Genomic DNA, 13,913 nt, shown 5'->3' on the forward strand with positions numbered 1-13,913 from the left:
GGCTGTGTGACCCAGGAGGGACGTTTCATCCGCTTGAGGTGGCCCTCAGCGAAGCTCAGCCTCCAGCCAGCCCTGCCTGATGGCCCAGCCGCGGGGTCTTGCTCCCCTTCAAATCTTGCCCTGGTCCAACCCTTCTGCCCAGCAGCTGCACCCTGGGTGAAATGAGTTTGACTGGTCTCAGCCCATGTTTTAGCTGATTATGTCCACAGCACGAAAACCAGCTGTGCGGTGCGGAGAAGGTGCTCCTATGGCTCTGGGACAGGGAAGCGCAGCTGGTCCTGTTGACCTAGGGCCGGTCAGAGTGGCTGTGGTGGGCAGTGTGACAGTAACTGGGATGTCCCACGTGGCCATGAGGCACGGGCTGGATGCACTTCTAAGTGGCTCCAGCAGCTCTTGGCCTGGGATAAGCCCTCACTGAGAGAACACTGACCCTCCCAAACCAGAGACCCCCCCGAAGACTTCATAGGAAACCCCAAAAGCAAAAAATTAAGGGGGAAAAGGAAGGTTTAGTCAGAGGCCTTTCTCCGGGGGTGAGGGTGGCATGTTGCAAAGAGGAGGTGGGAAGAAAGAGCAGGTCACTGTGATGAAGGAGGAGCAGATGGAGGCAGGAACTGGCCCTGATTCCCCATAAGCTCCCGGGGGAGCCTGAGGCAGAGACGATGCTCACATATCTGTTTCCCAGCCTTCTCCCTGAAGCACGCCGCATGGCCTCCAAGCAGCGGGCGCGGGCAGCCCGAACCCAAGCCCCCCATTCCGGAGCACCCAGCACACCCCGGCCCCAGCGATGTCTCCAAGGCAGGAGGAGGTGAGGGCACACCAAAAGCAGCCCTTCCAGTTGCCTTTGCGGGGGATGGAGAGGCAGGGCCGTGCTGGTGGAGATTGAATCTAGTGATTACTTTAAGGGATTTGCTGTCTCTTTCTTTATCCCTCTCTCTCTCTCTCTCTTTTTCTTTCTTTTTTTTTTGTTTTCCCCTTTTCCCTCCCTCTTATCCCTTTCGTGGTGCATTTGTCTTCGAGGAACCTGGGGTGTTCTTTTCATCAGTTCAGTCTCTCTCTGGCACTTGAGTCCTGATTGGCTGAAGGACTTAGGGAAAAAAAAATCTTTAATTAAGTAGATAATCTCTTCTTAGGAAGTTCTGCGGCTCCATTTCACCAACCCCCTTTAGCTCTTACTTTGGGATTGGTTACCCTTCGCAGAAGTTGGGATTCAGGGGGCATACGCCTCTTCATCACACCAGGAGTGCCGGGTGGAAAATAACTCCATCCCTTCCCTAATTTTGTGGTGTTTCTTTTTTCTTTTTTTTTCCTTTTCTCTGGTGGTGGTGGTACCCAAGGTTTTTTTAGGATCTCCTTTCTCCCTCTTTATTTGGATTTTATATTTCACATGGACCCTTATCTGGGCATCTTCTTCCTCACTCCCTTCTTCCAATCCTGCTGTGCCTGGTGAGTATCAAGAGCACCTCAGTCTGTGTCACAGGCAGGTGCTCTTCCCGGACACCCTAAGGAAATTCCTCTTCACCTTCCTAAACGTTCCCTCTTTTCCACTTAGCTCAGTTCTGGTCTTTAATGGGACCAGATATTTAACTAAGTCCCAACACACTCACTGGCAGAAAGGTTAGATCTGAGCAGAGAAAGTCCCCTTCTTCCCCCTCACCTCCCAGCAGTAACTCGATGGGCCAAATCCTGAGCTGGGGTAAAATAGAGGAGAGCAGAAGATCTAGCCCCTCACTTCCAACTGGGAAGATAACCCAATGGCAGAGCCAGGGACTTCTGTTTTTCCAAAGGCTCACAGTCTGCTTGTCTCCTGTCTTAATCAAATCAAGTGGGGCTTCTCCCGCGCTCCCCGAAGAGCACAGTCCCTGATTAAGAGCTCAGAGCCAGCAGGGGTGAGTTAGATCCACAGGAGCATCACTCCGGATGAGCAGCCTGAGACCCGGACTCCTTGGCAGGCACAGGGTCAGGATTACACATGTCTGAAATTCATGTATTAGGATTTCCTGGGGAGAAGCTTTCGGTATGGAGATTGCTACGGCTTGGTTCCCAAGCACCTGGGTCCCGTCGGACCAGTCCCCCCATGCACAAACCTGCGGTCATCTCCTGTGGGCCTCTTGCTCTGTCCTAAGGGTGGTTTTACATTTATTTCCAGAAATGTTTTATGTGTGTGAGCAGAAGGAGATTACAGTTGCATCAAATCTCGTATCATTCCTTGCGTAGCATATCTATCCCATGCTCAAATGGAGATAGACTCAAATGACCTGGGTCTGTAGGTATTTTTTCCTATGTGATTTTTACTGAGTACCCAAACTTTATTCTCCATTTCTGTGATGCCCTGGGGAATCTGCTCAGTGGGTTACAGACTTATCTCTAACAGCAAGGAATGTCTTTTCCTGTTCTATTACTAAAATCCCCTGCCTCCCCCACATCAGGTGTCTAGGGTTATTACCATGGACGGAGAAAGCAAAATTACAGAAAGAGAAACTCAAGAATAAACGGGAACTCATTCCTGTTAGGCTGAGAGCGAAATTTATGTTCTTTCAGAGATTTTTCTATTCCCTTCATTAAAAGAATGTGCAACAATTTGTATATGTCTAAATATTATACAGTAGCAAACTCAAGATAAATCTCCCTTCTGGAACAAGGGAATATGTATGTTATGCAGAGAGGCTAGGCAAGAAGTCACGCTGATTTTATTTTTATTTTTCTGTTCTTCCTGTGTATGTCTCTTGCTTTCCTCAATACAAACAGGTTTAGAATACATTAAAAGATTTAAAAAAAAAAATCAACATTTTAAAGAAATGTTGTTCTTTAAACAGTTCAAAGGGGAGAAATTTCAGAGCACAAAGTAGAGTTAAATACAGAAATCCTAGGCATTTTCAATGGAAGTTGGATGTCTAAATTCCCTGTCTGCCTTTCAGAAGTTTTTAGCTAAAAGAAAAGTTTATAGATCAAGATAGCCCTGCTTCTCTCTGCGTGTTGATCATAGGTCGTGATTTCCTGAGAGAAAGGAAAATTGCAAACTTTATTTGAAACAATCATTACAGACCCTGTCCCTTAACTCTTGAGAAGAAAAAAAGCAAGGTTTGTGGGAATCATGCAGTAATCCTGCTTGCAATTTTTGCTGGTCTTCTTTATCTGATCCAACAGCTTAAAATGCAACAAGATGCTTTTTTCCTGTGATTTAATCTTGAGAATTGGGAGCAGGGGGCAATATAGATCAACAATATTTTTTTTTTTAATATATATGTGGCCACTTCCCTTCTCTGAGTGTGGATTAGATTCTGCCGTATCAGCTAGGTTGAAGGGTCAGCATGTTTCTAGATGAGCAAAATGTCAGGGTTGCATTTAGGAACTAAAAACCAAACAAATATAACAAAATAGAGAGAAATGAAGAAAAACAAATTTGAAGCTCCAAATGTTAATGAGTTGCCTCCCGGTCTCCTGTCCTGTGGGAATAATGTAACAATCTCTAATGCAGCAGCTTGTTTCTAAATTTTTTTTTACACTTCAGCTGTGGAATTGCCTTTAGTTTCCAGTGTCACTGTTTTTCTAAAAACTTGGGGGAGTTTCTACTTGAGAATGAAACTCAGATCCAAAGTGAAATTGTATCCATTTTCTGTATTTACAATAATGACAGTAAAGATCTAAATACAGCTTTATAATTTTCTAAAGAGCTGAACCAGCAGCACAGTAGCGTGAGTGGGTGATAAAGTATCAAACGAATACTTTAATGGGAAATTTGATGAGGCTCTTGGGGCATATTAAACTGAGGCATGGGGTGCTGTTATTGGTTAAAGTTGTAACTGAGTGGAAATTATCAGAGGCTTATTAGTATTTGATATGTGTAAAATATAATGGGACAGCTGTTTGGCAGAGTTATTTGCTTTCGGGTTCAATAAAACTGTGATAGAGAACTCCTGCTATAGATATTCATTAGCTTTGAGATGATTTCCTAATGCCGGATGCAATGAAAATCACTTGCCCTAGATTTGCTTTTTACCTGGATGCGTGGAGTTGCAGTGAGGGAAGCAGCGTGCCCTGCCCAGGGCCCTGCACGGGCTGGGGAGGGGGCTGACGGACTCGGTGGGGCTCCTCTCTCTGCCTGCTGAGGTCCATCTCTGCTCCGCTTCAGTCCGTGTAATGCTGTCCTGGAGTTTGAGGGTGGAGGGAAAGGGGTTTAGACAGCTAGAAACCCTGTAAGCTTTGTTGGAGAAGAGAAATCATTTCAAGTGTTTCCTTTCACGTGTGTGATTTCAAAAAGTTTTAAATCAGTGTGGTGACACTGAAGTCATGGGAATTGGGCTGGTGTACACCCATTGTGAAAGCAGCTAGCTAGTTAGCTTGCATTCTGCTTTCCTTTACAGTGGTATGGAAAATTAGTAAAAATAAATAAATGAATGAAAATCACACTACAGAGACAAAAATGAAGAGAGATTCATTTTCACAATGATTCCTATTTGCAGCACAGAGATGGCTCTAGTGGCATTGTCACTATTTCCATGGAACCAGTGGCTGAATTACTCCCTGTCCTTGCTGGAGCCTATATCCAGAATAGAGATGCATTTTTTCTTAGCTAGATCATATGGGCAAAGACAAAGCGCACAGAGTTTGTCTCCATTATTCTCTTTCCTTCTCTCTCAGCATAAATAAAAATTCCAGCTACCCTCCAGCCATACGACAGCCCGTGCTGCAGCACACAGCACCCTGATATTCAAACTGTCCCATCTCCCCTTCTCCTGAATCCACTTGCAGCTGCAAGAGTTAAATGTGGGGGGTCAAGTGTACCAGTCTGAATGAAACCTTTACTTGTCTAAGTCCTACAAACCAGCCCAGCAGCGTGCCTGCCTGTTGGTCAGAGAGCTCAGGGAAAATGCCTTCTGTCTCTCTGACTTAATAAAAATGTTTAGAATATCCTGCTGGGAAATTGCTACTGTACCATTTGCTCAGCTGCAGATGGTGAATTGGCATATCCTGAACTTGGCCTTTTTGTGAACCTTGAGGTTTATCCCAGGAGGAACAGATCCTCTGCTTCAATGCAGTTATGTCAATTGACACCTGCTAACAGGCTGGTCTGCTGTAAACCCTGAACTTGTGGATTACTGTCCTCCTCCTAAAGCCACCCTCGCAACTGCTCAGCAAGGGTTTGAAGCAAATCCTTCTTGCACACTGTGAATTTGGCTTTTCCTACCCAGGTGAGAAGCAATGCAGATGGGACGTATCTCTTGTTTGGGCCACAAAAGCAAGACTTGCAATTCTCTGGATCTTGCCTACACAGGGGCATTTTACCAGAGTTTTCTCACAGCTGCTACCAGGGGCTCAGATTCACACTGACACCATCCTGAGTGTGGTCCCCATAGCAAAGCGCTTAAGGTCAAGGCAAAGGACAGGAGGGAAACCAGATGGAAAAATGACTTGTTCATGCTGCTACCCAGTTGCGTTAGGATGGGGACCCACGGAGCTTACAGAGTGTGAATAGCCCCAGGTTCATGGCCCTGTGTGATTCAGGTCACCCGAAGCTCTAATCACCCGGCTACAGATGCCGTCTCTCCAAGTCCCAGGAAATATTTAATTAGCTGTACAATGCAGAAGCAGCTCCCAAAGGAAAATTCCTCTGCAAAACAGCCATCGACTTCGTGCTAAAGTACTCACGGGGCCTGGAGCGCAGTCGGGTCTGAATCCCAGGCCTGGAACAAAGGGAAGGGATCTCCTGCTCTCGCAGTGCCCTGGCACAGCCCTCTCCCTCCCGTTTTGACCCAGAGGAACCTTTCCCAAAGCAAGCTTCATCAATATGGATACATTTCCACCAAAAAAAAAAAAAGTTAGACTTGCCCAAGAGAAACTTTGCAAACTAGTTCTCTCAACTCTTTCTAAACTGTGAGTAATAGCAAAGATCAGGTTTCTTGCAATTTTGACCAAGCTAAAATAACAAGACCTCCTTTTTGTGGTGTACCTCGGAGAGAATCTCCGTGAGGGCAATTCTAGCAGAGGTGAAATGGGCTCGCTGACCGCAGGAGCGGTTTTCCAGGGCAGGGAAACATCCTCTCTAAATCTCTCATGTGTCTGATTCTGGGCATCAGTCCTGCCACCCTGTCTGCCCCCGTGTCCATGGCAGGGCCGCAGCATGGCTACACTTTGTCCCCTGGCTTGAGATGGCAGTGCCTGCTCCTGCCTGCGCTCGAGCTCACCCTGGGATGCCCCCGCACTCTCCGTGCTGGATTTGTAGCACAAGACAGTGCCTTTCTCTCCCTTACCAGGGATACCTGTGGCTCCAGACAGCATCGCTTGAAAACACACACGGAGGAAAAACCATACCCTAACCCGCACCTTTCTCCCCCACATCCAGCCATGGTCTGCCCAGCTATGGGATTTTCAGGGAATGGATAGGAGCTAGAAAAGCAGCAAGCATCACTGCATGCCAGGTAGCCCAACTGCAGAGTGGAGCATGCCGCTCTGCTGAAGGGACAGAGTGTGGGTAGGGCTCTGCGAGGGCTAGCTGAAAAGGAGAGGGCATCCTCCACTGGGAGACATCCAGCATTTGAAGCAGAACATCATCTCGAGAAGAAGCTGAAAAGCCCAGTTTCTCTCGGTGCATGCTCTAGCTTTTTCCCAATCACTCACTGCAAGGTCTCAATGCACTCGTGCCACCTCTCTGGCCTCAGTGTCCGCCCCTGGGGGTAATAGCACTCACCCGTCTCTCTGGAGTGCCGGCGTGCCAGCAGGGGAGATGCTCCAGAGACTCACCAGAAATAGCGATGAGGGTTATTTTGCAAACCTGGAGAGACTGGAATGAGGTGCTGTAGGAGAAACCTCCCTTTTCTTGCTTCATTTCTGGCTAGGGGTATTTGGGGTTGGCTCTTGAGCCTTTTTAAAGCCCGAGTCCCTTCTGCCATGACACAGCTCAGCTGGATTCACCCAGCCATCCTCCAGATTCCTAATGGCGATCACTGCACCACATGGAGTCCTAATGCTTACTGACCATTTGCACTGAAACAGTCTTTCTTGCTGGAGAAAGATGCTCAGACTGGCCAGCATCGGTTCTGCTCTGCAAGCCCGTGGGGAGAGTGATGGAGACCAGTCACGCTGCCTTGTGGCCCTTGGAGATGATCCCTTCACACCTTCAGTGGGAACACCAGAAAGTATAATTTTGGCTAGGACCATCCCCCTCTCCCCATACCCCCACTCCCCCCCTGCGCAGTGCCCAGCAGGATGGGGAGGACAAGTGTGGTTTTGCTCAGCCATCACCGTAATGTTACCAAGAGGAGAGTGTGGGCAGCAAGAGCTGTCACTGCAGGAAAACAAGAGACCGTGATGTGGGGGGACGCTGCCAGGACACACACTGGGAAGGAGCAGCAGTATGACCTCCTCCTCCCTCCCTCGGCATGGTCCCACAGGGAGAGCGGTGCTGGCACATGGTCCAGCTCCTGGGGCTAGGGGCAATGCTACCCTGAGTTAAGCCAAGCAGCAGTTTGGTAAGGTAAAAAACAAGGCTGGGGGAACAGGAAAGCACTAAAAAACTGGGGGGATTGGTATGAAGGGCAGCTGTGCAGAGGAAAGCAAAAGGAGGGAGCGGTGAGGGGGTTGAAGCCCAGTAGAGCCTGGTTGGGGGAGCAGGGAGGGGGGGAGGAGAAGGCACTGTCCTGGCTCGCAGGGAGCAGCGAGGGGAGACAGGGAGAGACCAAAGGTGCCTGCATCCAGGAGACAGGCAGGCTGTGGGGGGCGAGAGGAGAGCCCTGGGATGCCAGGCATTCCCCAGGCCCCTCCGCCATCACCCCCTCCCTGCTGACACTGTCTCTGTCTTCCAGGTCAGTGAATAATTTCCTGATGACGGGCCCCAAGGTAAGAGAAATCCCTTTGATCTCTGTCCCTGATTCCACCAAACCCAGGGAGGGAGGGGCTCCTCCTGCCCACTCCTCTCAATCCAGCCTTGGCCAGTGCTCCCCTCACCCCCAGGTTTCCAGCAACAAGGCACAGGAGGGCCAGGAATGACCTACTATGAGCTGCAAGCTCCTTGAACTGTGGCCAGCCCCAAACAAAGTTGGCCTGGGGTCCCTTTAAGCTGGTTGGGGCCAGATTTTGGAGATTTGTCTATTGGCACCAGCTGAGGCCATCACCTGACATATATTGCTACCTGATGATCAGGTTAGCATCAGGACCCACATTCATCGAGCTGGAAAGGTTCTTTCTGTAGGCTCTGCAAAACATACTTCCTTGCGGAGCACAACTGGAATTGCCGGGACCAGTTGTTCAGTATTTTTGACCCCCCACCTCCTTGCACCCCTCTTTCAGAGACTTTTTTTCCTAGCCAGGACCAGTTGTAAAATTCACCCGATTTTTGTTCTGGCTATTCCCCAGGAACATCTCCAAGCCCATCTAGCTCTTTCTACAGCTCTCAATGCTATGGTGGAGTGACCTTGCCCCAAAGCACTGGCTGTCCCCCTGGGGCTGCGGTGAAGGAGGAGGCAGGCTGAGGCACCTGCTGTCCTGGAGCTCCCTGGACTCTGAGGAGAAGGCTCTGTCTCCTCTCACACTGAAGAGATAAGCGTTTCCCCGTCGCAGGGGCTGGCTGACACATCTCCTAATGTGGCTAACAGCCAACAGCTCAGCCTTCTCCCCTTGGGAGGCTCAGGCTCTGACCCAGCACAGCAGAAAATGCATTTGCTGCTGGCGGTGGTGAGCTCCACTCCCCAGGGGAGCTAAGCCTGAGAGACCGCCTCAGCTCTGTACGCCTTGTCTCTGTAAGATGGTATGCAAGTTATTTTCAGTTGAACGCCAGCCTCCTGCAGAGCCTGGGGCCATGTTCTTCCTGGTGTTTTGCGCTGTGCTTCCCCATCCATCTAGACCCCAAAGCAGCAGGACCCACGATATGCAGTGCAGGGCAGGAAAGCTACACCTGCGTCAGCCCCCCTGCTGCGTGGGAAGTGGCTGGGGCTACACCAGCTTTGCACTGCCTGCGATGGAAACTAGAGCTGCCGAGTGACTCTCCTGGACCCTGGGAGTAGCCTGGGGGCATTCCCAGCCTGTCGCCCACGGGGCTGTCCCTGCATGCTGGCCAACGCATCCTGACTCACTTTTGCACGTTAATGCTGGGGGGGCTGAAGTGGGGCACACACTGTCCCCCTTCCTGACCCGCTGCTCTGCTCCTAGGCCTATCTCATCTACTCCAGCAGCGTGGCGGCCGGCGCGCAGAGCGGCATCGAGGAGTGCAAGTTCCAGTTCGCCTGGGACCGCTGGAACTGCCCCGAGAGGGCACTGCAGCTCTCCAGCCACGGCGGGCTGCGCAGCGGTAAGGAAAACATTGGATACCACTACCGGGACCCACTCGCTACAGGTTAGAGCCCATGGGCCCCTCCTCTCTTCCCAAGTCCCTCCTTTTCTTCCCCATCCCCACCTGGGATGTGCCTCTCCCAGGAATGCCCCAGAGGGATCTTTCCAGGAGGCCCCTTCACCCATCAGCTCCCAGACACGTGCTGGGATCTAGCTTCAAGACAAGGCAGCCTCGCAATGCCAGCATCGCCTCTGGACCCACCGAGACCCACCTTGCGCAGGACAGGAGTGTCCCACCAACCCTCAGACAACTGGCTCTCCACAAGGATGCACCACCATGACCTGCGGCATGGGCTGCTGGACATGCCATGCCTAGGTGGTGTCTCTTGCCAGGGTGTCCCAGGGAGGCTGAGAACCAGCACAGGGTGATGGGTTCAGAGTCAGAGTCACCTTGGGCAGAAATCCAGCATCTGGATGTTCAGGATGCAGTGGCAACCTGTGCCACTGCAGGGCATGGGGCTGTGGTCATTGTCACTGTATCCTATTCCTTAACCGTTTGGAGGTGCCAGGAAATATTTCGGTGCGGTGCCAGGAAATATTTTGGTGCGTACCTGGTCCTCTAGACCCATGTATGATGCTGGGCTGACCTCATACCTGCCCTGTACAGGCAGGACCTGGGTATGGAGGGGAGCCTCAGGCCTCTGGTGGGACTGGCAGCAGCAGAGGGACCAGGGCCCCAGGCAGAGGTGGACAGAGGTTTCAAAGTGGGGTCTTGAGGAGGCAACTGCAGGACAAAGTAACACTCTGGGACTGGGAGCAAGTCTCTGAACCGCTCCCGTCAGGTTATCTGCTCAGATCCAGACCTTGCTGGTATTAAATGACAGCCAAAGGCTCAGTGAAGTCAGCTGATGATCACCACACCGATCCTGCTGGGTAGGTATGGTCACTGCTCTGAGCCCTGGACAGTGTCCAGCAGAAGGTAAGGCTCAAGGGGGCTGTGGGGAAGGAGCTCTTTGATCCTTGGAGAGGGCCCCTTCCCCTCTGGGGTGTATTAATGAGATGTGGGGGACATTTGGCTGTCTGTGCTGTATCCCCACTGCTGAGCTCCCACAAGGACAGCCAAGTGCTAAACTCATCCACACACTTGGAAATGGCACGAGTCAGTCTGGATTGAATTCATGAGCTACTGTCTTTGTGCAGTTCAAGCCAAAACTAAGCTAATCTGACATGTAGGGCCTCGTCTCCACCCCACAAAGCCCTGCCCATTGCAAATCTCTTCCTACGCATTCTCCTGCATGGCAGGAGTCGTTTCTAACACTGGTCTTGCCATGAAATCTTTAGCACATCTGCTCTCCTTGTATTCCCACTTGACAGCAAACCGAGAAACCGCTTTTGTCCATGCCATCAGCTCTGCGGGTGTCATGTACACGCTGACCCGGAACTGCAGCCTGGGGGATTTTGACAACTGTGGCTGTGACGACTCCCGCAACGGACAGCTGGGTAAGGAGAGACAAGCCGCCATCCTCTCTCGTGTCCCAGGCAGCAGGAGACAGCTCTTCTCCTCTCCTTGCTGAGGCCTGCAGAAACAACTCCTCCTCCTGGTCCCCACACCTGGAAATAATGCCCAGAGCAGAGCTTTGCCTGGCTCAAGCCAAAGTAGCTCTGTGGAAGGTACCTCCAATTTACACCAGCTGAGACCAAGCCCTTGATGTTTTCCATTACTTTCTAAATGAGCAGGAAAGTAGATGGGGGTTGCAGTTTCCCTGGTTCAAATCAAGAACAACTCTGTTTAAGCTGCTGGAGGGAATGACTGTATCATGCAGGCAGAGGAGAGGATCTGATGCCGTGCATCTAAGTGGCAGGTCTGGTTAGAGCAGCGCTGGTCAGGGACCTCGGGGCTCCCAGGGTCTGCAGGGCCAAGGTGGCCCCAGAGCAGAATTAGCCGGAGGAAAAGCAGGGTGGCACTCATAGACCCCTCCAGCATTTGTCGGTGTGGCAGGCACACGAGAGCACAACCAGGAGAACTGCTGTGGCAGCCTTCACCCCGCTCTTGTCGCAGCGGTACCCAGGCCCGCAGCTGCTAAGCACCCCTGGGTGGGGAACCCCAGGCTGCACCGTTCCAGCTCTCTGCGCAGCTTTCACAGAAAACATTGACATTTCAGTCTTTTGTTTTGAATGGAAAGAGGTCAAATTTCAAATTATCAAAATGTTTTAAAAGCCATTCCCCGCCCAGCCGCACTGGGCAGTTGGTACATGTCAGTTTATGACAAACTCCTCTAGAGTGTCCAGTATTTAGTAATTTGCTTTATTGGCTAATGGTTTTTAAAACAGCCGCTGCTTCTTAGGTGTCCGAGGTGTGGGATAGCCCATCTCTAGCGGAGCAAGACTTTTTTTATCTTCTCTGGAAAAGACAAATATCTTCAAGACAATATCTTCAAGATAAATTTTATCTTCTCTGGAAAACTGAGTTAGTCATGCTACACTTCTTTTCCCCAAAACATATCTGTTTTTCATGAAAATTTTCCATTGTGAACTTAAAACCTTGGAAGGCAAAGGAAACTTTTGGACTTGTCCAAAACAGTGTGATTCAATTCTAAATGCCGTTGCACTGAACCCAAGTTGGTGAAAGGTTTCCATTCTCTCACCCCTGCCTTTCCTTGGGAGAGGGAACCGTGATGCTCTGGGGAAGTCCAGGCAAGGGCCAGGCCTTTCAGCAGAGGCACAAGGCCATTAAACCACAACTCCCAAGATGTACCACCAAGGCACGTTAGGGTCAGAATATTCCAGATTTCAAATCCTCATAAAGAATTTGGCATTTTTCTCTAGGAGGAAAAGAAGCAAACTGCATGACATGTTTCCAGCCAGCCAAGCCAAGTTATTGAGCTCCCATGCAGTTAGGAAAAGTACCTTCCACATCTTGCTATGCTGTTTCCCAGTTCTGTGCTGACTCCTTTGGTTCTTTATGATCATTGGAAAATCAGACCCTTCTGAGATGCCAGACATCATCCCAGGATTCTGGGTGTACCAAAAAGAGGGCCTCCTCAATACAGTTGTTTCCTGGTGGAGGGGAATCTCTTCCCTCTGACCAATATGCCTCCACCACTTCTCTAACCTACGTTAGCAAGATGCTGTCCCTGTGAGTCAGACTGGACCAGTTCAAGTGGGGGTTTGAGGGAAGGTGATTAAAGACCCAAAGCCTTATCTATATGGCTGCTAATGCATGATAATTAACAGCTTCTGAATCCTGCTCTATAAAAAGCCTGGAAATCCCTGGGTTTGTCGCACAGGACATACTCCTTGGCTGCCTGCGTGAGCCACTTACTATGCAGGCCTCAGCAGAAATGGCATGAGCCCAAGGGGAGGGAATCGGGGAGTATCGTGAGGTGACAGGCTGGATTTGCCCCACAGCCTCTGTTCCCTCCCATCACTTCTGAGACCCTTTCTTGTCCCCAGAGCCACAAGCCAGGCAGGCGAGGGGCTGGTTCCCTGACAGCACACATCTTATCTCCTTTCCTAGGGGGACAAGGCTGGCTGTGGGGAGGCTGCAGCGATAACGTGGGCTTTGGGGAAGCCATTTCCAAGCAGTTTGTGGATGCCCTGGAGACGGGACAAGATGCCAGAGCTGCTATGAACCTGCATAACAACGAGGCGGGTAGAAAGGTGAGGCCCTCTCTCCCTCCAGACCTGACAGCACATACCAGATTGGCTCTGGCCATTCACTGTGGAGAGTCACAGCTTGCTGTGGCCAAAAGCACGTGTCCAGAAGAAACAACTACCTTGCTGATGAGAAGGGGATGGCAGCAGTACTGACGCGATGGGTGGTATTTGTTCTAAGGTAGCAAACCTTCCGTGTTTACACTGTTAATGGCTTCCTGCTGTCCTCTTTCTGCCCGTTCAAGTAGGGGAGTACCGTGGAGAAGCAAATCTGTGAGCTTTAAGCCAACAACCCCTGGGCAGGACTGCTGCGCCAGGAGGGTCAATGGCAAATCCCTCCACAGGCCTGGAGCCATGTTTCTCCATGCACTGCAGCACAGAAATGACCCCTCTGGGCTTTTTCCTGAATCCCCTCTCTCTGCTCACCCTGTAGGCCGTGAAAGGAACCATGAAACGGACTTGCAAATGCCACGGCGTGTCGGGGAGCTGCACCACCCAGACCTGCTGGCTGCAGCTGCCCGAGTTTCGGGAGGTGGGCACTTACCTCAAGGAGAGGTACCACAAAGCCCTGAAGGTGGACTTGCTGCAGGGGGCAGGGAACAGCGCTGCCAGCCGGGGTGCCATCGCCGAGACCTTCAGCTCCATCTCCAAGAAGGAGCTGGTCCATTTAGAAGACTCTCCTGACTACTGCCTGGAGAACAAGACGCTGGGCCTGCTGGGCACGGAGGGCAGGGAGTGCCTGAAGAGGGGCAAGGCGCTCAGCAAGTGGGAGAAGCGGAGCTGCCGGCGGCTGTGCGGGGACTGCGGGCTGGCGGTGGAGGAGAGGCGGGCCGAGATGGTGTCCAGCTGCAACTGCAAGTTCCACTGGTGCTGCGCCGTGCGGTGCGAGCAGTGCCGCAAAAGGGTCACCAAGTACTTCTGCGTCCGCAAGGAGAAGCGGGAGCGGAGCGGGGGTGGCGGCGCCGGCCGCAAGCTCAAGAGAAAGCTCTAACTTGCCT

At 51.1% G+C, this 13,913-nt stretch overlaps 1 protein-coding gene across 1 annotated transcript; it reads left to right on the plus strand.

Annotated features, from left to right (window-relative positions):
- Positions 1-1,384: 1,384 nt before the first annotated feature.
- Positions 1,385-13,913, plus strand: WNT8B (Wnt family member 8B). Its single transcript, XM_075504994.1, has 6 exons — positions 1,385-1,443; positions 7,800-7,833; positions 9,142-9,280; positions 10,636-10,761; positions 12,779-12,921; positions 13,349-13,913. Exons 1-6 carry the CDS (start codon positions 1,385-1,387, stop codon positions 13,904-13,906), a joined length of 1,059 nt encoding a protein of 352 aa, XP_075361109.1. The 3' UTR covers positions 13,907-13,913.

This window comes from Mycteria americana, chromosome 6 (genome assembly GCF_035582795.1).
Source record: "Mycteria americana isolate JAX WOST 10 ecotype Jacksonville Zoo and Gardens chromosome 6, USCA_MyAme_1.0, whole genome shotgun sequence".
NCBI lineage: Eukaryota > Metazoa > Chordata > Aves > Ciconiiformes > Ciconiidae > Mycteria > Mycteria americana.